General features: G+C 43.3%; 1 protein-coding gene across 1 annotated transcript in view; it reads right to left on the bottom strand.

The window, feature by feature from the left end:
* HDAC8 (histone deacetylase 8) overlaps positions 1–23473 on the bottom strand; it is a 215038-nt gene that overhangs the window by 5000 nt on the left and 186565 nt on the right. Inside the window, exon 10 of the mRNA XM_044911727.1 lies at positions 21777–21882. Coding sequence (XP_044767662.1) covers positions 21777–21882 — 106 coding nt within the window. The remainder of the gene's footprint in view (positions 1–21776; positions 21883–23473) is intronic.

Here is a 23473-nt window from a genome sequence, read left to right as displayed (position 1 = left end):
CATCCTACCTCTATTGTATAAGAAGGAGTACTGAATTGGGACTCAGGAGGCCTGGGTTCTATTGATTCATTGACTGACAGACTCATTTGTTCATGCATTTATTCAATAAACATTTATGGAGTATCTATTCTTTGCCAGGCACTAGGTGCTGGTGAACGCTCTCTTTAGTCCTTTTTTTTTGAGTTAATAGACTTTATTTTTAGAGCAGCTTTAGGTTTACAGAAAAACCGAGCAGAAAGTACCAAGAGTTCTCATATCCTCCTGCCTCTTGCCTCCCCTGGCAGGCAGTGTCCCCCCACCCGCCCCCATCAACATTTTGCATTAGCACGGTACATTTGTTATAGGTGACAAATGAATATGGACACACAATTATTAAGTAAAATCCAGAGTTTACATTACGGTTCACTCTTGGTGTTGTACAATTCTATGAGTTTTGACAAGTGTATAATGTTATGTATTCACCATTACAGTATCATACAGAATAGCTTCACTGCCCTGCAAATCCCGTGCTGCACCTATTCGTGCCTCCCTTCCTTTCCTCAAAGCCCTGGCACCCACTGACCTGTCTCTCTAGTTTTGCCTGTTTGAGAATGTCATATGGTTGGACTCATAGAATATGCAGCCTTTACAGACTGTCTTCCTTCACTTAGCAATATGCACTTAAGTTTCCTCCACGTCTTTTTGTAGCTTGAGCGTTCATTTGTTTTTCGTGCTGAAAAATATCCCATTGTCTGGATACGCCACAGTTTGTTTATCCATTTGTCTACTGAAGGACATCTTGGTCGCTTCCAAGTTTTGGCAATTATGAATAAAGTGGCCCTAAATATTCATATGCGGGTTTTTGGGTGGACATGAGTTTTCAACTTATTTGAGTAAATAGCAAGGAGTGCAACTGCTGGATTGTATGCTAAAACTTTGGAAGAAACTGCCACTTGTCTTCCAAAGTGGCTGTATCATTTTGCATTCCCACCAGCAATGAATGAGACTTCCGGTTGTCCCAAATCCTTGCCAGCATTTGGTGCTGTCAGTGTTTTGGTTTTTAGGTATTCTAATAGACATATCGTGGTATCTCATTGTTTTAATTTGCAATTCCTTAGTGACAGGATAGGGAGCATATTTTCATACACTTATCTGCCATTTGTCTATCTTCTCTGGTGAGGTGTCTGTTAAGGTCTTTGGCCCATTTGTTAGTCGGGTTGTTGTTTTCTTATTGTTGAGTTTTAAGAGTTCTTTGTATATTTTGGATACCAGTCCTTTATTAGTTATGTGTTTTGCAAATATTTCTCACAGTCTGTAGCTTGTCTTTTTATTCTTGTATTCTTTACTTTTTAAAATGTAGAGCAGCGGGGCGCCTGGGTGGCTCAGTCAGTTGAATGTCCGACTGCTGGTTTCAGCTCAGGTCATGATCATGGGGTCATGGGATCGAGCCCTGTGTTGGGCTCCCTGCTCAGTGGGGAGTCTGCTTCCCCTCTCTCTCTCCCTCTGCCCCTCCCCCCGCTCATGCACTCTCTCTAAAATAAATAAATAAATCTTGAAAAAAATGTAATAAAATGTAGAGCAGCATTGTCCAATAAAACTTCCTGCTGTGATGAAACTGTTCCATATCTATGCTGCCCAATATGTAGTCACTAGTTACATGTGGTTACTGAGCACTTGAAATATGGCTAATGCAAGTGAGGAGGTGAAATTTATTTTATTATTATTATTTTAAAGATTTTATTTATTTATTTGACAGAGACACAGTGAGAGAGGGAACACAAGCAGGGGGAGTGGGAGAGGGAGAAGCAGGCTCCCCGCCGAGCAGGGAGCCCGATGCGGGGCTTGATCCCAGGACCCTGGGATCATGACCTGAGCTGAAGGCAGACGCTTAATGACTGAGCCACCCAGGCGCCCCGAGGAGGTGAATTTTAAATTTTATTTAATTTTAATTAACTTCAATTTAAATGGCCACGTGTGGCTAGTGGTGACTGTACTGGACAGTGCAGATATGGAACAGTTCCCTTGGGCTTTCTTTTCTTTGTGACATTGAGCAGGGATCATCTGTATTTCCTCCTTCATTTACAACCTCCCTTTCAATCCATTAGCAAGTCCTGTCAGTTCTACCTCTACAGTGTATTCCAAGTCCACCCACTTCCCTCCATCCTTCACTGCTATAACTTTACTCCAAACCGCTATCACCCCTTGCATGGAAAACTTTAATAGTCTCAAAATTGGTCTCCCTGTTTCTATCCTTGTCCCCTACAACCTATTTTCTATATAGCAGCCAGACTATTTTGTTAACACTTAGGTCAGAGCACATCACTCCCATGTTCAAAATCCTCTATGGCTGCTAATCACACCTGGAATCAAACCCAAACTACTTAGCTGCCAAGCCCTGCAGGTTCTGGTGTCTGTCTCCTGTCTCCTACCACCACCCTCCTGCTTACTCTGTTCTAGCCACATGGGGCTTCTCTGTGTTTCTGGAACACATGAATCATTTTTCCTCCTTAGGGTGTCCCCCCGCTTTGCACTTGCTGTTCCTTCCGCCTGGAATGCTCTGTCCCTGGATATTCCCATTTCTGACTCTTCTCATCATTTGGGTCTCAATTCAAAAGTTATCTCTGAGAGGCCTTATGACTGCCCCATCTATGTGGCCAACACCCACCCCCCCACCGCCATCACTAACTTTCTGTCACATTATCCTGTTTTATTTTCTTCAATGCACTTAGCACACTGAAAACATCTTGTGTGTTGATTTCATTGTGTCTGCATCCCTTCACGAGCTCTATGAGGGCAGAACTCTTGTCTGTCTTGTTCATCACTCTACTGTTTGCACCCTCAACAGTCCCTGGCACATGGTAGGTGCCCAATAAATATTCACTGAAGAAATGGACATCTGTAGAGCTATAGAGCAGCTGATAAAGCACTTTCCTATTCAGTTCACAGAGGCTTAAAGCTTGGTCATCGCTCTTAAGGCTCTTATACATGTGGTTGAGGGGAGCCAACACAGGCTTACAAAAGGAACGCCCATGCCACCAGGCTAAGTGGCAAACGAGTTCTGAAGACGAGCAGTGTCGTAGCAGTTCGGAGGAATGCTGGGTGACCCCAGAGCCCTTGGAGGCTGAGTGGCACCATGGAGGAATAGAGAAGTAAAGTTAGGACTGCTGAAAAGTGTTTCCAAAACTTCCATTATATGGGCACCCATTTCAGGAAGGTTGTCATATCTACTTAACATCTGTATTGATAGTAACAATATTGTTCTTTATTATCAACTCACTTTAAAAATTTTAATAACAGGGCGCCTGGGTGGCTCAGTTGGTTAAACATCTGCCTTCGGCTCGGGTCATGATCTCGGGGTCCTGGGATGGAGCCCCGGCTTGGGCTCCCTGCTCCGCGAAGAGCCTGCTTCTCCCTCTCAGTCTCCCTCTGCCGCTCCCCCTGCTTGTGCTCTCTCATGCTCTCTCTCTCTCTCTGTGTCAAATAAATAAATAAATAAAATCTTAAAAAATTTTTAATATCTATTTGGGTCTCATCTATCCTAAGTAGTAGTAGGTAATCACCATCATCAACAGACTTGATGTGCTCAGTACATTTTATTTTATTTTTTAAAAGAGTTTATTTATTTGAGAGAGAGAGAGCATGAGCGGAGGGGCGGGGCAGAGGCAGAGGAAGAAACGGACTCCCCGCTGAGCAGGGAGCCCGACGTGGGGCTCGATCCCAGGACCCTGGGATCACGACCCGAGCCAAAGGCAGATGCTTAACCGACTGAGCCACCCAGGCGCCCCTGCTTGGTATATTTTAAAACATACACTAAAATGAATACAACTATTAAAATGAAAAATATCCTTGTGTCATCTCAAGTTGTCTCTCACAAAGAGGTACATGAGGCACATTTTGAGAAAAACCATTGTAGGGATTGCTCTTGGACAGCTGGTGCTCAGGCTGCTCTGCTGCTTCTAGTATCTGAGAATCTTGGATGGTCCCCTCCCCCACCCCGACCCCTGCCATCCAGCTCCCTCAACCCAACCTGGTCCCCCATCTCTGTCCATTCATTTCACCAGCCTTCACTGTTGTCTACATTGGGCTAGGCCCTGTGCTGGGTGCTGAGGTCACAGGGGAGAGCAAAGCATAGTTCTTGCCCTCAAGAAGTTCTCAGTCTAGTGGGAAAGGCATACATGGAGACAAACACCTCATAGTCCATAACAAGGTGATAAAATACCAGTGTGTACAGAGTGCCCAGGGCATACAAAGAGGGTGTGGAGGGTTTCACAGAGGAGGCAGCATCCTTAAGGGCAAAGGGGGAGAGAATGTTCTAGGCACAACTGGATATACAAAGGCAACTGCAAAGTTTTTGTGGCCAGAGCACAGGATGATGGTCAGGGAAGGGGGCAATGAGGTTGGAGAGATGGCCAGAGGCCAGATCATCAAGGGCTTAGAAGGTTGTGGCCTTATCCTAGAGGCCATGGGGATTTTAAGATGGGGAGGAGGCCCATCTAGCTTGATCTAGGGCTAGAGGAAGTTTTCCAGCTGCCACCCCATCACAACCATGTTTGGGGGGGGGTGTCTCACTCTCTACCTGGGAACAATGGCAGAACAAAAGATTTCTATGAAGCCTTGAGCATGTGCTGATATGGAAGGCTGATTTAATTTTAGCTCTTAATTGTCAACTGTATTGCTTGCCTTGGAATGTAGATCCCCCTGTCATCAGAAAGCCTTTCAATGACAATTAAGTATAACCACCAATTGCCACTTGTCTGCCTCTGACCTGAATTAGAACCTGAGGCTGTGGATTAATCCCACCAAGCTTCTGGCATTTACAGGATATCAGCACTTAAAGGCTATTGCCCTGATGGCTAGGGTGCTCCGATCTTAGTTTGCGAGGGACTACTGCAGTCTCAAACAGAATTGAAGCAATTTCTAAAATAGCTTATGATTCATTTTTTCTCCCCTCCTGTGCCTAAATCTGCTGGCTCCATGTGGAGGGATAGGCACAAGTAACTGTAGAGGTGACATCACAGGAGTGGGCTGCTTGTCTGCCAGCCAGCCTGTGGAGCTTGGCCTGGAGTGGTTTATCTGCTGGGCTGGGCAATGCCTCCCAGCCGTTTTGAAGTCACAGCCCCGGGTTCCTTGGTCCATGTGCTTTCTCCATATTTTTTTTCAGACAAAAATTCTGGGCTGGGAAATCCAGGATAATGGGAATAGCAGTGGCAGGAAGAATAATACAGCCTTACATCTGTATAATGCTTTAGAGTTGTGAAATCCATTTGCTCCATTTTGCTCCACCCAAACACCAGTGGGAAATGGAAGCTGGGATTTTAGGCCCGGACTGGAGATAAACTCTCCTTCTCTTGCACAAAGGAGCTAAATGCTAACATTCCCCGTTCACTTCAAGGCCTATCATGATTAGGCCTTGGATACCACCAGAAGGTCAGAGAGACTCCTTTCAGTATCTAGGTGCTTCCTGGAAGATACATTTTTCAGCACAAATTGCCTGGCGGGCACAATCTATTAACCATGCCGTCCTGATTGAGCCAGCAAGCAGTGCCAGCCTCAGCACTGCCAACTCCTTCTGTACACCCTGCTTTACAGTCCCAATGGTCCCAAAGGCCTTTACTGGAGCCAAAGGCATGGCTGCTAGCTGTGGAGCCCTGAAGGTAGGGTGTGCCGTGAACATCTGGAAGTGCCAACAGCTGCCAGAGCAGCTTAAGGGTCTGTGAAAGGAAAAACTGCGATCCGAGTCATATTAGCCACCACTGCGGATCCTGAGGTGAAGGGCCGCCGAGCCCAGTCATGAACAGCTGAGGAGTACGGTGGACGGATTCTTTCCTTGGAGGAGCCATAAAAATAGTTCTGCATTGATCTCATGTTTGTTGTGTGATGTTCCAACACCCGGTCCCAGCATAGCTTGCTGTCCCCGGTGCTCTATTGCTACATTCAGCCTGAGAAGTCTCCCAGCCTAGCTTCCCTCCCCTGATCCTCTGTAGCATCATGGTGGCGAGACTGGAAACCAAAGGGGTGACATACTCTTGCTGGGCCTTCTTGGTTTTAGATTCGAGTTCGGTGTTGTGCGCATGCGCATGTGTGCGTGCGAGCATGCATGCGCGTGTGCGCGCGTGTGTGATGACTGTGGTAGGAGTGAGCCACAGACGCTCATCAGTATTATAAGAGTGGTGGGTAATCCTGCTGTTGGGCTGTCGCTGCTGCTGTCGTCGCCACCACCATGCAAGTTCAGAATGACCCCAGTGCAAGACCATAAATGCGGTCAGTGCCATGAAAACGTCATCTTTGTAAACCAAGATGCTGTACTCAGGCCATTCTGTCAGAAATCTTGGCGGGGTATAAAAGTGACCCTTTTGAAAGTTGAATCTGTAAACTTGTATGTGGAAAGTGACTGGCAGAATAGAACATCATCACCTCCAAAGCAGAGAGTCCTCCCAGAATTTGTTTTCCAGCTCACGGGGGATATGTGCGCCTATGAAAATAGATTAAGGATCACTGCTTCAGCCTCTTTTAGAGATGTGAATAAAAATCTTGGCTTGGGACTGCCTCCTCTCTGGTTGACTGATTTTTCAATTGATTTGTATTTATTAGCTAATGAAATTAAAGTTGTAAAAATGATAACAGAAACACAATAAATCTCCCCCACAACTGGCTGTTTCTATGTCACTATGGTACATTCCTCACTTTGATTACTTCAAAGTCTATTATTTTGTTCTCAATTATTCTGTTTTTCTGGCACTGGAGAAAATCAATTTGTTTTATTTTCTCTTATTCATGCACTCAATTATGCTCTTCGGGCACATTTAATCACTTTGATGTTTTCATTTTATGGCCCATCTCTAGGCACTTCAGCTGCATTGCTGCCAACGGGCAAGCAGGGCTAATTTGCATGTCACAATAGACTTGAAATTCTAACTCAATTTCGAAATCTTTATGAAATCTCCCTCCAAAATATGCTTGGAGCTGCAAAGAGGCAGAAGGATGTGGGTAAACCAGAAGCCTATAAAGATGCTTCCCTCTCTCAAAACACTGAGAGCTCTTTGGTGGCCGGACTGTAGCTTGGGGATGCCCCGGTCCAGGTGTAGCAGAGGAGTCTGCAGGATGGGACGTCTGTAGAGCTTCCCCTGGAACTTTGTGGTGAGAATCCTGCAAAGACTGCCCCTCAGCATCAAGGCCAGGGAGGGTGGGCCTGCTTACTCTGGCATGAATTGCCTATCTGCACTGCTGGATTTGGCAGCTATGCTAAAGACAGCACCTGAATCTCAGTTGGTTAAAGGGCCTCAGGGTAGACTGAGGGAATTGCCAACAGTAAGGCATTCCAGAACTCTGAGTGTTTTACCTTATTTTCTCTAATAAGTTCCTTTTTTATTTTTATTTTTTTAAAAAGAAAAATGCAGTTTATTTTATCTTTTTTAACATTTCGAGTTTTTATTTACATTCTGGTTAGTTAACATGTAGTGTAATGTTAGTTTCAGGAGTAGAATTTAGTGGTTCATCATTAACATATAACAGCCAGTGCTCATCACTACAAGCGCACTCCTTAATCCCCATGACCCATTTAGCCCATCCCCCACCCACCTCCCTCCATCAACCCTCAGTTTGTTCTCTGCAGTTAAGAGTATCTTCTCTAGTAAGTTCTAACCTCCTTTTTGCCCCTTGATTATTTTAGAGCTAAAAGCTGGAGGGGAATAAGTGATATAATTGCTTTAAGCATGTACTTTGGGCAAACAGAAAAAAAAAGCTCAATTAAACACATTAGAGGCCTCCAAGTATTCTTCAAAATTTCTTGGTTTGTTGTATACAACCAGTAACTCCACCAGGAAGAAGAAAAATTCTGTATTTCCTCTTCTAAACTTTGGGCATGACCTTCAGTTTCTCATGTGGAATTCCAGCTCCCTCACTTGCTCTGTGACCTTGTACAACCTAATCAACCTCCCTAAGGGAGCTAATGGAGCTAATAACATTATCTACCTCAGAGACAGATTTGCTTCCCAAACTTCAATACTGCCAAGAAATTTGTCATATTTACATACCACTTATGTGGAAACCTCTCTTACACCAACTGCATTTATTTTTATTTTTTTTTAAAGATTTTATTTATTTATTTGACAGACAGAGACACAGCGAGAGCAGGAACACAAGCAGGGGGAGTGGGGGAAGGAGAAGCAGGCTTCCCGCGGAGCAGGGAGCCCGATGCGGGGCTCGATCCCAGGACCCTGGGATCATGACCTGAGCCGAAGGCAGATGCTTAACGACTGAGCCACCCAGGCGCCCCCACCAACTGTGTTTAAAAAAACTGTAACCTTACCCTAAGCAATGATATCTGTGAAATCATCAGAGTTTGATGTGACAGTTATATTTCTTTCTAATACACACTAAAACATACACAGTTGACCCTTGAACAACATGGTTTGAACAGTGTGGGTCCACTTATACATGGATTTTTTATAACAGTATAGTGCTGTAAATGTATTTCCTCTTTCTTATGATTTTTGTAATATCATTTTCTTTTCTCTACCTTACTTTATTGTAAGAACACTACCTTACTGTATTGTAAAAACACTAATTCAAAGGGACACATGCACCCCTATGTTTATAGCACCATTATTTACAATATCCAAGATATAGAAGCACCCCAAGTGTCCATCGATTGATGAATGGATAAAGAAGATGTGGTATATATACACAATGGAATATTATTCAGCCATAAAAAAGAATGAAATCTTGCCATTTGCAACAACATGGATAAAGCTAGAGAGTATAATGCTAAGCGAAATAAGTCAGTCAGAGAAAGACAAATACCATATGATTTCACTCATATGTGGAATTTAAGAAAGAAAACAAATAAGCAAAGAAAAAGAGACACACAGAGAGAAATCAAGAAACAGACTCTTAATTATAGAGAACAAACTGATGATTACCAGAGGGGAGGAGGTGGGGGGATAGGTTAAATAAGTGATGGAGATTAAGGGGTGCACTTGCGATGAGCACCGGGTGACGTACGGAATTGTTAAATCACTATATTGTACACCTGAAACTAATATAACACTGTATGTTAACTAATGGGAATTAAAATAAAAACTTAAAGAAAAAAGAATACAGTACACAATACACATACAAAAATGTGTTAATTGTTTATGTTTCAGTAAGTTTTCTGGTCAACAGTCGGCTATTGGTAGTGAAGTTTTTGGGGATTTAAAAGTTATATGCATTCGTGTCCACCCAGGGACACCAAAAAAACAAACAAAGACAAAACTTAAAAAAAAAAACAAAACCCAAACAAACAAAAGTTATATGTAGATTTTTCAATTGCGCAGGGTGTTGGCGCCCCTAACCGTCACATTGTTCAAGGGTCAACTGTACATTAAACATACCAAATCCATTCCTGCCTAATTCCCATGTTAACATGTGCCAGGCACTATTCTAGGCACTGGTGATAGAGATGTAATAAATCCATTGATAGAGATCAAATAAATAAATAAATCTTTTTTTTTTAAAAGATTTTGTTTATTTATTTGACAGAGAGAGAGATAACAAGAACAGGAACACAAGCAGGGGGAGTGGGAGAGGGAGAAGCAGGCTTCCTGCTGAGCAGGGAGCCTGATGCGGGGCTCGATCCCAGGACCCTGGGATCATGACCTGAGCGGAAGGCAGATGCTTAACGACTGAGCCACCCAGGCACCCCAAGAAATAAATCTTAAAGAAAAAAAAACAAAACAGGGTCTAACATTCATGTCACCAAAGTCCCAGAGGGCAAGGAGAAAGAGGATGGGACTGAAAAAGAATTTCAAGAAATAATGCTAAAGATTCCCCAAATTTGGCAAAAGATATAAACCTAGATTCAAGAATCTGACTGAACTCCAAACTGGATAAATCCAAAGAAATCCACACCAAGATGCATCATAATCAAATTCCTGAAAAATAAAAAATTTAAAAAGGGGTAAAAAAAACTAAAAAAAAAACCCCAACAATTCTGGAAAGCAGCAAAACAGAAACAAAGCCTTACCTATAAGGGAAAGATAATTCAAATGACAGAGGCTTTCTCATCAAAAACCATGGGTGGTAAGATATTTTTCAGGTAGTTCAAGGAAGTAACTGTCAACCCAGAATTCTAGGTCCATGAAAATATTTCTCAGGAATGAAGGGGAAATAAAGATATTCTCAAAGGAAGGAAAACTAAGAGAATTTGTTGCCACCAGACCTACCCTAACAGAACAGCTAAAGGAAGTTTTGCAATGGAAAAGTAATAATGAAAGAAGGAATCTTGGAACACCAGGAAGGAAGAAAGAACAACGGGAAGAGTAAAAATATGAATAAACATAAACATACTAGGTTTTTTCCCTCCTAAGTTTTCTAAATTATGTTTGATGATTGAAACAAAAATTGTAACACTGATGTAGTTCTAAATGTATGTAGAGGAAATACTTAAGGCAATTATATTATAAATAGGAGGGGGAAAGGACTTAAAGGTGGGTAAGTTTTCTACACTTCATTCAAACCGATAAAATGTTGATACTAGCAGACTGTGGTAAGTTAGGCATATATAATATATACCCAGAGAGACCACTAAAAAGCCTATACAGAGAGATACAATCAAAACCACTAAAGATGAATCAAAATGAAATTTGAACAGAGGTATAAGTCACCAACAGTAAAGGATGAAGAAGAAAACAGAGAAAGAACAGAGGGAATGAAGAGAAAACAAAAAATACAATGGCAGATTTAGACCCTAACATATCAAAATTACACTGAGTGTAAGTGATCTAAATACATTAGCTAAAAGACAAAGATTGGCAGGGTGGCTAAAAAAGTGATCCAACTATATGATGTCTATAAGGAGCTCATTTCAAATATATTAGTAGGTTGAAAGTAAAAGGATAGAAAACATATGCCATGCAAACATTAATCAAAAGAAAGCAGGAGTGGCTATATTCATATCAGATAAGTAGACTTCAGAGCAAAGAAAATTACCATGGACAGAAAGGGACATTATATAATGGTGAAAGGGTCAGTCTACCAAGAAGATATAGCAATCCAAAATGTATATGCACCAAACAACAGAGCTTCAGAATACACGAAGCAGAAGCTGATAGAGCTATAATGAGAAATAGATTCGCAATTAGAATTGGAGACTTCAACATCCCTCTCTCAGCAACTGATAACAGAACAAGACAGAAAATGACAAAGACTACAGAAGAACTCAACAATGCTATCAGAGAATAGGATCTAACTGACATTGACAGAACATTCCATCAAACAACAACAGAATACATATTCTTTTCTAGCACTCACAGAACATATACCAAAATAGACCATATACTGGGCCATAAAACAAACCCCAACAGTTGAAAAAAAAATGAAATTACACAGCACATCTTTTCTGACCACAATGGCATCAAGGTAGAAATGTAAAACTTCCTGAAAAAGAAATCTCCAGGCCCAGATGGTCTCACTGGAGAATTCCACTAAAAAGAATTAACACCAATTCTACCCTATCTCTTGCAGAAAACAGAAAAGAACACTCCCAAACTCACTTTCTAAGGCAGTATTGGCCTGATACTAAAAGCAGATGATGACAGCACAAAAAAGAAAACTACAGGTTAATATCCCTCATGAATATAGATGCAAAATCCTCAAGAAAATATTAGCAAATAGAATTCAGCAATGTAGATAAAAATTGTACACCATGACCAAGTGGGGTTTATTCCAGATATACAAAGCTGGTTCAAAATTTGAAGATCAATCAAGGTAAACTACCATATTAAAAGGCTAAAGAAGAAAAATTACATACATATCAGTATTAGTATCAAATGATGCAGAAGCAGCATTTAACAAAATTTAACACCCATTCATAACAAAAACTCTCATAAAACTAGGAATATAAAGGTGTACTGCTTCAACTTGATAAGGAAGATCTACAAAAACCTACAGCTAACATCATTCATAGTGGTGAAAGACTGAGTGTTTTTCCTTTAATTTCTGGAATAAGGCAAGGATGTCTTCTCTCACCATTCTTACTTAACATAATATTGGAAGTCTAAGCCAGTGCAATAAAGTAAGAAAAGGAAACAAAAAGCATAAAGATCAGAAAGGAAGAAATAAAACTGTCTCTATTTGTAGATGAGTGGTGATCTATGTAGAAAATCCTGAGGAATCTATAAGAAAACAGAACTAATACATGAGTTCAGCAGCGTCACAGGATATAAGTGCAACATACAAAAACTGTATTTCCTTTTTTTTAAAGATTTATTTATTTGGCAGGGAGAGAGAGAGGGAGAGCAGGAACACAAGCAGGGGGAGCGGGAGAGGGAGAAGCAGGCTTTCCGCGGAGCAGGGAGCCCGATGTGGGACATCATGTGGGACAGATGTGCTGTGTAATGATCTGAGCTGAAGGCAGCCGCTTAACAACTGAGCCACCCAGGCACCCCCAAAACTGTATTTCTATACAGTAACAATTAACACATGGAAACCCAAATGAAAAATACAATAACTCAAAGAAAAACTTATGTACAAAACCTGTTTAGTATCTGTATGCTGAAAATTACAAATGCTGAAGAAGGAAATAAAAAAGTTCTAAATAATTGGAGAGACAAACTGTGTTCATGGATTGGAAGATTCGATGCAATAAAGATGTCAATTCTTCCCAAACTGATATCCAGGTTTAACACAATTCCTAACAAAATCACAGTAAGGTATTTTGTAGATTTAGACAAGATTATTCTAAAGCTTATATGGAAAGCAAAGGAACTAGTATAAGCTAAAGCAATTTTGAAAAAGAAGAAAGAGGAATCACTCTACCTGATTTAAGGTTTATTATATAGCTAGAGTAATCAAGACTGTAGAGGAGGAATAAACACATAGCTCAATGGAGCAGAAGAGAAAACTCAGAAAGACCGTTGCCTTGGAGTGAATGAGAATTTTGGAAAGGAATGTGGTCCTAGGGAGCTATCTGGACTTTATACCCTTCTACTAGACAAAAGAGGCTTTACATCATGAGTCAAGGGAAAATCTGCTCCCTGGAGCAGACAGATGGAAGCACCTTAGAATTACTAGAGGTCCCTAAGAAAGGAAACAGCACCTGAGACATGTAAAATGCTCACTCTCCAGTCCCTATCTTTCCAGCTGTGTGCAGGGCAGTGGCCAGGTTTTGTAAACCAAAAATTGGGACATTAGGTCTGATAAAGTAATAACAATAACAACAACAACAACAACAATTAAGAACTCAAACATGTAGGGGTGCCTGGGTGGCACAGTCGGTTGAGTGTCTGACTCTTGGTTTCAGCTCAGGTCACGATCTCGGGGTTGTGGGATTGAGCCCCCCATCAGGCTCCATGCTCAGTGTGTCTGCTTGAGATTCTTTCTCCCTCTCCCTGCCCCTCCCACTTGTGCTTTCTCTCTCTCAAATAAATATATAAATATTAAAAAAATAAAACCCCAAACATGTATTACTTTTTTCTGAATAAAAAAGCAACATATATTCATGGTAGAAATTTTGAAAAATACAAAAAAAAGAATAAAGAACAAGTAAAAAAAAAAACCTATAATTCCAGTCCTACCACCAAAGTAACTACTGTTAGCATTTTTGTTATATTTCCTTCTGGTGTTTCTCTGTGCATATTCACATACTCACACACCCATTATATCTACAAAATTGAGACTATATGGTATTAAATAACTTTGTATCCTTTTTTTTACTTAATATTATTATCATGACAATAATTTTGTGCCATCAAATTGTCTTTAAAAATTTCTTTTTAATTGGCTGCAACAAATCTTCCATGTAGATGTATTTGAGACCATGTATCATACCTCAAATTCAACATATCAAAATAGAACACATCAAGTGTATGTTTCTGTAAAACTATCCGTCCTCCTCCAATGGCTCCCCATCCCAGTTGGTATCCAGGCTGGAAAGCTCAGAATCATCTTTACTTCTTCCTTTCTTTTTGATCCCCTATACATGACCTACTTCCAAGTGTTGTTGATACTGTCTTCCAAACAACTCTCAGCCATTTGGGAGGAATAGGATAGGAAATATCCTAATACCACTGTTCTGGTCCAGGCCCTTGCAGGCTCACTCTTGGAATACCACCATGATTCATCCAAATATCACTGCATCATGTTATGTCCTAATTCCAGAACCTAGAATGGCTGTCACTTTATTGTATCCAATATGGGCTACTCAGCCTGAAATTCAAGGGAACTTGCAACCTGCCCCTGGCACTCACCTATTTGAGTTTCCCTCACTTACGAGCACTTCCCCATTCTTATCAATTTAAATCCTCCAAGACCTTTGAAAGCAGTCTCCCTAAAATCTTGCTCCCCTGCTTCTACATAGTATCAGCCTTATTATATCCTGATCTGTATAAGGGAGTTAATTTTGTCTCCTTCCCTAAACTTCTCAGCTGTTTATTAGAGGCAGAGACCATGTTTTATACTTCTCATACCCCTCATGGCACTAAGAACATGGGAGGCTCCAAAAGATATTCATTGATTGATTTAGTTGGGCTCTGAAGCAGAGACATAATCATACTTCTTAAAATTAACCTGGTTTGGGGCACCTGGGTGGCTCAGTTGTTAAGCGTCTGCCTTCAGCTCAGGTCATGATCCCAGGGTCCCGGGATCGAGCCCCACATCGGGCTCCTTGCTCGGCGGGAAGCCTGCTTCTCCCTCTTCCACTCCCCCTGCTTGTGTTCCTGCTCTCCCTATCTCTCTGTCAAATAAATAAATAAATAAATAAATAAATAAATAAATAAAATAAAATAAAATCTTAAAAAAAATTAAGCTGGTTCACAGCCTTACTTTGGGAGACATTGCAGGGTGGAAAGAGTTTACTAGGGGCAGTTGAAAAAAGCAGACAGGGGATGATGAGGAGACTTGACTGAGCAATACTGTTATGAAGCAGACGGCACTGGGTCTGGATTCAAATCCTGAGGGCACCACTTACTTGTTACATGACTATGGGCATGTTACACCATGTCTTTGGACACCAGTTTCTTACCTTATGAGGTAATTGTGAAGATTAAATGAGATCATATATGTAAAGAATCCAGCATATGGTATAGCACAGTTGGCTTTCAATAATGGTAGCTCCTACCTCCTGGATTTATGTCGGTATTTGGTGTCTTCATAAGTAATCCACCAAGGGTTTTCATGGTTTGTTAAAAGCTGTTGTCTAGGGGCGCCTGGGTGGCTCAGTTGGTTGGGTGTCTGCCTTTGGCTCAGGTCATGATCATGGGACTCCCGGGATCGAGCCCCACATTGAGCCCCGCATCGGGCTCCCTGCTTGGTGGGGAGTCTTCTTCTCCCTCTGCCTCTCACCCTGCTCATGCTCTCTCTGTTTCTCAAAGAAATAAATAAAATCTTTTAAAAAAAAATAAAAGCTGTTGTCTAAGTTACTGTGACTTTGGGGAGCAGTATCCATATTTATTTCAGAATTTATAAGATTTTCAGCATGACATTTTAAAAAAGATTTTATTTATTTATTTGACACAGAGAGAGAGAGAGGGAGAGAGCAAGCACAAGCAGGGGGAGCAGCAGAGGGAGAGGGAGAAGGCTCTCCGTTGAGCAGGGAGCCCAATGTGGGGCTTGATCCCAAGACCCTGGGATCATGACCTGAGCCAAAGGCAGACGCTTAACTGACTGAGCCACCCAGGTGCCCTTCAGCATGACATTTTTATAACTTCTCTTTCTGTTGAACAACAGCAACAACAAACCTTTCCAATTCTTTTACTCTTTAGTGAAACAAGACAGGAACCTGGTCAATGGGGAAGCCAGGCTGGTGGTAGGCTCTTGGAAAGAACCACAGTTGGCTGGAGAAGAATAAAGGGACAGGGGATGGCAAGGGAAGATAAGGAGTGGACATCACAGAGATCTTCCCCTGAAGTAATGCACATTGGATGTCCTCCACAACCCTGCTCCAAATCCTAAGAAGCCCTAAAGCAGATGGTCAGTCTGTCTTGGGACCAACCCTGCCTTTCAACTTATCCTCATGGCTTCTCGGGAAACAAGAGAAGGTGTAGAAGTAAGCTCAGTTTCCATGGTGTAGAGACCCACCAGGCAGGAGCCCTGCTTCAAGCTTGGAGCTTCAGCAGGCCTTGGACATGTCCAGACCTGATGTCCTAATTCCTAGTCCTTAGAAGAATGTCAATCCCAGACTTCAAATTGCCTGAGGAGGTGCAGCTTACACTCAGCACAATGGTGTTCCTGAGAATATTACCAACAGATGTGCAGAGGGCCGCATCTTGGGGCCATGGAACTGTAAATAGCAGAGTGGGGCTGGTGAACACAACACACTTCAGGTAGCAGGAGCTGGATGGGTTGGCTCCTTCCACCTTTTGTCCTCTTTTACTTCTCTACTCAGCTCAAAATGGAGTAGAAAGGTTCAATGATAGTATGGTAGGGTGATGGGAGCATGGCAGACGTAGGGGGCTAGAGAACGTTAAAAGGCCTGGGTCAGAGGCCAGAATTTCAAGTGTTGCTCATGGCTGTCTTCCTCCCATTTCCAAGGAGACATCCGATTTTAGGTGCTTTGGATCAGCTACATGGAAGGAGCTGGGTATGCAGTGAAGGGTGGGAAGAGTTTACCAGGGGCAACTGGAAAAAGCAGGGGGGTTTAAAAAAAATGAGATTGGAAAAATGAGGTACGACGAATAGACCTGGCAGGGAAACACTGCAAAGAGAAGAGGGGCACTAGAAAGGACAAACAGCCTGACTCCAAAGCCCCATTCAAAAAGACCAGGGTTCAAGTGTGTGCTCTACCACCTATTAGCACAGTGTGTGGCACATAGTAGGTGCTTAGTAATTGCTTGCTGAATGAATGAACAAATGTGACCTTGGCCAAGTCACTTATCCTCTCTGAGCCTCAGTTTCCTCATCTGTAATAGATGCAATAGAGCAATAGTAGCTATTGCTCTTATTATTTCACCTGTGTTTTCTCTCCCTTATACCCACATCAGTTGGCTGGTCCATCTCCCCAACCCTGCACTGTATGAGATGCCAACTCAGCCTCCTTCATTAAGGGTCAGAAAAGGCAGATGTGCACAAGGCCTTCTCTTCCCTCTTGTGTCTTCCCCCTCCACCTCCTTCTTACCTCCTGGCCCTATTTGTCTCCTTTTCTATTCCAGGCAAACTTGGGGTACAGTCTGGGAACGCACAGCAAGTGAGTTGTAACCTCCAATTACAATGTCAACACGTACTCGTGCATGCACAACTCACCCTCCCTCTGCACTCAGCCATAGAAGGTTGGGTTTGGGTTGCAACAAGAAGCTTTTGGCCCCCTAGGGACCTTTACTCCATTCAAATGTCATCAGTACTAGGGACTAGAAAAACTCTACCCCTGTTTCCTCACATAGAGCCAGGCAGGCTTGGGGAGCTAGCCACCCCTGGGGATTGATCACATCAGCACCGTTCCAACTCTGGAAGGCTCGGTGTGAGCCAACTCTTCTGGAGTACGTCAACCAGAGGAAAGGCAAACAAGTCTGAGCACATGAAGATGGTGTGAGGATGATTTTTCAGTAGTGAGCATGGGCATGAGCTAGGCTGAGCGATCCACACTTCCTTGTGAACACTGACACATATCTTTGAGATTCACTGGCATGAGAAGAGCAATTTGTTAGAGCAAAACATAGCTTTTCCCTGTATAAAGCTAACAGCTTGAATCGACTCTCCAAGGTTTTATTTTTGTCCTTTTTTTTTCCTCTTGGAAAGACTAATGGACAATAAAGATGGGATAAGGTGAGGTCTAAATTTGCCTTTCCCTCCAGTCAACCTGTGGCACATGGAATGTATCTCTATAAGATGAACCTCCCCAGGTTTGAGCTTCAGTAGGTTAAAAATCCCATCTTTTGTGCTTCTAAGGGATGTGGTGAGAAAGAGAAAAAAACACAAGCTCAAAGGCTGAACAAATTCAACTGATACATGCTGGCTAAACTCCCTCCCATAGAGTGGAGCTTAATCCATCCACTCCATCGTTGCCATTCCATCTTCCCAAATCAATCCATGCCTCCCCTCTCCCTTGTTTTTAATATGGGGGAAGGAGGGCAGCAAGAAATGGCCAGCCTTGCTGAGGTTTTTATATGCAAGAACAAATGACAAGTCATGTAGGCAGGTTCAGGGAAATCTTTCAGAATGTAGAAAATTCAGCAGCTTTTCCACACTGACCATTGTCATGGCAACGCACTATCTGATGGCAGTATGCGTCACTAGGCTGGAGGGGCACGGTCTCAGTATAGCAGGTTAGCCTGGCCATTTTTAGCAACATTTGGACTTCTTTCTAGCCTCATTTCTTCTTGGTTTAGCTGAGGTTCTTTTTGGTTCTGGACTTGTGTGCTCTGCTCATTTGCATGGCTAGAACACAAGACTTTGTCAATATGAAAGAGATGGCTAAATGGAAAATCTGAACATTCCTAGTATTCTATAGCCAGTCTACTTGCTGTCTGCCCTCCCTGGCTCCTCCCCACCCACTCTCAGCCATTTAATTTCTTTTCTTCTCATCAATTCTTTCCTCTACACAGTATTAACTCCCCCCACCCCTGCCCCAACAACTGTGACTCATCTACCAACCCCTGCACTCTCATCTTATTCTTTTTATTGTTTTTCTATTTTCTCATTTTTAACATACAGCATCCTAGGATCTTAGGGCGCCTGGGTGGCTCAGTCGGTTAAGCGACTGCCTTCGGCTCAGGTCATGATCCTGGAGTCCCGGGATCGAGTCCCGCATGGGGCTCCCTGCTCGGCAGGGAGTCTGCTTCTCCCTCTGACCCTCCCCCCTCTCATGTACTCCCTCTCTCTCAAATAAAAATAAATAAAATCTTAAAAAAAAAAAGGATTAGAAGGAACCTTAACAAAAATTTAGTACAATCGCCCTCCCCCAATGCAGGAGCCCTTCCATGATACGACAGTCAAGTGACTATCTAGCCTCTACTTGCATATCTCCAGCAACAGAGACCTCATTCCTTTTTAGGCAGCCTGCTCGTTTGGATAGCTCAAAATGTTAGAAAATTCCTCCTTCTACTGAATACAAATTTGCCTTTTTTATAATATTTACCCATGGGTCCTAGCTCTGTGCCCTGTGACCACATAGACTCTATCTACACCCTCTGCTCTGTGACAGCCTCTTGGAGATATGAAGTAAAGACCACGTCCCCCTGGGTCTTCTTTTCTCCAAAAGCCCCAGCTCCTCTAACCAGACCTCTTGGAGCCTGGTCTATAGTCCTTTCCCCATCCTGACTGACCAGTAACGTGCTCTTATTTGCCTAGAACCCTTTTAAAGTGAGGTTGATACTGCATCAGCATCTTCTGGAGGCCAACTTGTCCTGGAGACTCACAATGAGGTCCACACTGACTAAAATCCCTAGCTCTTTCAGACAAAATGCTGCTGAGCCACATATTCCCATCTTGTGTGTGGTCCAATTGCTTCTGAGGACCCAATTCCTGGTGCATACATTTTCTCTCAGTTTAATGTCATTGTGCTATAATCAGAAAATTGCTTTAACCTGTTAGGATCTTTCAAAAATCTTGACTTACATGTAACTTACATGTCCGCTAAGATTTTCTATTATTTTTTCCCCAACCCTCAAACTAATCTTTTATCTCAGGTCTTTTTTTTTTTTTTTTAAAGATTTTATTTATTTATTTGAGAGAGAGAGTGACAGAGAGCATGAGCAGGGTGGAGGGGCAGAGGGAGAGGGAGAAGCGGGCTCCCTGCTTAGCAGGGAGCCCGATGTGGGGCTCGATCCCAGCACCCTGGGATCATGACCTGAGCCGAAGGCAGATGCTTAACGACCGAGCCACCCAGGTGCCCCTTATCTCAGGTCTTTTAAAAATTTATTCCTCTTTTGGGTTTCTTACCTTTCCTAGTTCTCTCTCCTTTGAATTACCTCCCTTATGTCTTCTCTCGCTTGTCATTTCCATTTCCTCAATAGCAAGATGTCACCAGTCTGGAGATATGTGTCTGGGTACGTGTGCAGGAAAGCATGAGGGCATACAGATATCTGCACACACGTAGGTGTGAGCAAGAAGCTGCAGAGGCGTGTTTAGTTTCTCTGTTTCTATTTGTCTGTGCTCTACCAGGATTTAGAGCCTGGATGGGGGGAAAATGGCAAGGTTGAAGGAGGATGGGTAAGAGAGGTTGGTCCAGGATCAGTCCCAAAGGAAACAGGAAAGGTGTCTGGGGCTGTGAGGGGCAGGAGGAAATTAGGGTGGGAGCATCAGTGTTAATCAGGGCTGCAGCACGGTGAGAAGGACTGGCAAAGGGCCAGGAACAGAAGGAGTTTAGAGGCCTTAAAGGCTGTACAAGGGAGGGGGCGCCTGGGTGGCTCAGTCGTTGAGCGTCTGCCTTCTGCTTGGGTCATGATCCCGGGGTCCTGGGATCGAGCCCCGCGTGGGGCTCCCTGCTCGGTGGGAAGCTTGCTTCTCCCTCTCCCACTCCCCCTGCTTATGTTCCCTCTTTCGCTGTGTCTCTCTCTGTCAAATAAATAAATAAAATCTTAAAACAAAACAAAACAAAAGACTGTACAAGGGAGGAGGACTTGATTAGGAAGTGAGGATTTATGGGGTTGGTATCTACCCTGAAGCCAGAGGGAGGTGGCTTGAAACTACAGGGCCAGGAGAAGGCTGAGGGCTACGGGACACCTCAGAGAGGCAATAAGCATTGCTGTGAGCATAACCTTACGAGTCTGTGACTTGTGAGCTTAGAAAATTTTCTCTGGCCAAAGGAGCCTGGGACGTGGAGTCCCTGCCTAAGGACTTGGCTGTTGTCACACACCAGGCTCTACTAGAGTTTCAGGCCTTAACATAACCCTCAGCAAAGACCCCCCTAGGACACAACTCATTTCCTCAGACTAACTCTGGTACAGAACAGGCCTCCCTTTCATGCCGGATTCTATTCCAACGAGGGAGTCAAAGGTAGAAGAATTGCTGCTATCTTGGTCGTTATATGAATAAACATGGGAATTTCACGCTCCAAGATGGGCAATATGATACCCTTAGCCTCTTGACTCTACCAATAATTAGGATCCAAAAAATATGCACACACACATGCAAATTCAAGTAAACAGGAAAACAGGTGCCAAAACGATTTTACAATACTGTAGAGAAAGGGAACTGAGTTGTGGAGTGGCAGCTGGGGTTTGCAGAGGGGCTACTGGAAAGCTAAGGGCAGCATCCCCAAACAGCTAGTGGAAGTGTGATCAAGATATTCTAGAATAACCTGATGACTGCCATTTTCCTTCTGGCCAGAAGCCAGAATAGTTGCAGGCCAGCCGGAGGGAAGGGCAGGATAGGGCAGCAGGTCCGTCTCCAGTGCTCTGGGTAAGACTGGGGAGTCCACTCTCAGGGCACCAGAATCCTGACTATCCATTGTAGGCCCACAGTCTCTCAAGGCCGTATCGGACCAAGGAACTACACTGAACACAACGTCTGTGAGCCCCTCCTCCCCCCTACCCTAAGTCTGAAGCGGCTTGAACTTCCCTCATCTTAAAGACCGTTTTACTGTTGCTCTTTTAAAAGAAAAAGGGTTCCAGGGCACACTTCAGAACTGGTTTTTCACTGGAGGTGCCTAAAGATAAACCTTTTGTCCCCCTGAAGGTGACATTAGCTGGCCAAATGACAATTCCAGGGAGAGTGACCAGTGTGGAATTCCAACCACAAGCTATCAGGCCAAGAAGATGTTTCCCTTCTAAGTCAGTGAAATGCTTAGCCACCAAAAGACAAATGGTATTTGGGGAAGCCCCCACTGATGGGCCACCGCAAGCTGGGTGGAATGAGGAGGGCGGGGCTTGAGGGGTGGTGCTCACCTTTGATGTAGTTGAGGATTTGCTGGACTCGGTGGGGCTCATTGCGGTCTGGCCGGCAGCTTGGCGTGATTTCCAACACATAATCAGGACCATATGCTGTGAAAAACTGTAAGGAAAAGGGAAAGGCCAAAAACCAAACTAAACCACAGAAAACCTCCAAACCAAACCACATACACACAGAACAATCAAAAGAAAACCACCACTATTGACAAGGCAAGGGAGGCCCAGGTGGGCCGGGCAGGATGATGCAGCGGGAAGCCCTGTCCTGGTGTTACCATTCCTCTTGTTCAAAACCTCCAGCCTTAGTTCTTACTGACCCCTCTTGTCTAGCCACATTGGCTTGCTCTGGGCTCTCCCAAGTCACACCATGCTTTGTCCCCCCCTTAGGATCTTGGCCACTGCTCTTTGTTCAGGCTGCAAAGGCCCTCCCCTCAATTCCTGCTGCCTGCGAAAAACCTCCCCATCCTTCCAGGCACAGCTCAAATGTCACCTCCTTCACAAAGCTGTCCCTTATTTTCCACCAACCCCCAGAGTGTTCTGTTGGTACCTCTTTTTTTTTTTTTGGCCTTTGTTCAACAAATAGTGCTTGCTGCTGGGGGGACTATGAAGATGGGCAAGACCTCCTCTGGGATCCACTAGGTCTTCATAAGCACATGCTGCACCGGATAGAGATTTTTCAACAGTGACCTGATCTCCCTGCACTGGGTTGTCAGCAACTTGAGGGCAGGCAGCACCTAGGTCTTACTCACCTCCTCGAGCCTCATAGACTATGGCAGTTGCCTGTTAGTTTTGGTTGCCCTGAATTCCCTGACCCAGGAATGTCAAGCAAGCCTAGTTCCTCCAGTTTTTCTTTCTCTGTAGTAGAGTTTATTTGTTTTTTAAATTCAGGGAATCAAAATAAAGGTTTCTGGATTCTATTTCTAGCTCACTAGATGATTCCTTGTGACCCACTGGTAAGTCACAATATCTGATTCAGCTTCTCTATTAGGGCCCGCTTGGGGAAAAACAGTCCACGACAAAGGGAATCATTCAATTGGGATAAGTCCTTGAATGGGAAGTATGCAAAACTACTATTTCTGTTTAGTTTTTAACAGAAATAGTATTTGTGCATACTCTCTGGAGAGAGAGCATATGGTCCTTAACATTATGTGCTTTCAATAGTGATATTGTTAGGCAGTAAGTAAAACAGGGGGATTCAAATTCCATGGGAAAAATGGTAGAGAGCGCATGAAAAAAGGGATCTGGATGTGTCCTGAATTTGATGTCATTCAGAGAAGCCCAGGATTACTGCCACTGCCACCGAATTATCCTTGTGAAGAGTCTGGATGTTTATCTGGCACTATGGGAGAGGTTGTGGAATGATCTCTAAGGATTCTAACAGCACCTTTGTGGAGTCCATGGGAGTAATTTGATGGGTAAATGGCTTTTGCACATCCATGATTGAAAACTCTGCACATTGAGTTAAAAGGAAAATGCCCAAGACTGTCCCAATGCTTATTATAATGCCTTTTTTTTTTTTTAGGGACTGACATTGAAAGGAAAGAGGGGCCTTGTTTCTTCCTGCTGGAATCATTACTCTCTGATGCCTGAAGCCCCGAGTTCTGGAGATAGAAGAAGCCTTGAGTGGAAATCATCTTCACCAAACCCATATATGGAAGAGACAAGAGGGGTTACCTGGGGGAAACATCCAGAAACTA

This window comes from Neomonachus schauinslandi, chromosome X, assembly GCF_002201575.2.
Source record: "Neomonachus schauinslandi chromosome X, ASM220157v2, whole genome shotgun sequence".
In the NCBI taxonomy this organism is placed as follows: domain Eukaryota; kingdom Metazoa; phylum Chordata; class Mammalia; order Carnivora; family Phocidae; genus Neomonachus; species Neomonachus schauinslandi.
Note: the sequence above shows the minus strand (reverse complement) of the source record. Positions and strands in the feature narration are given on the sequence as shown.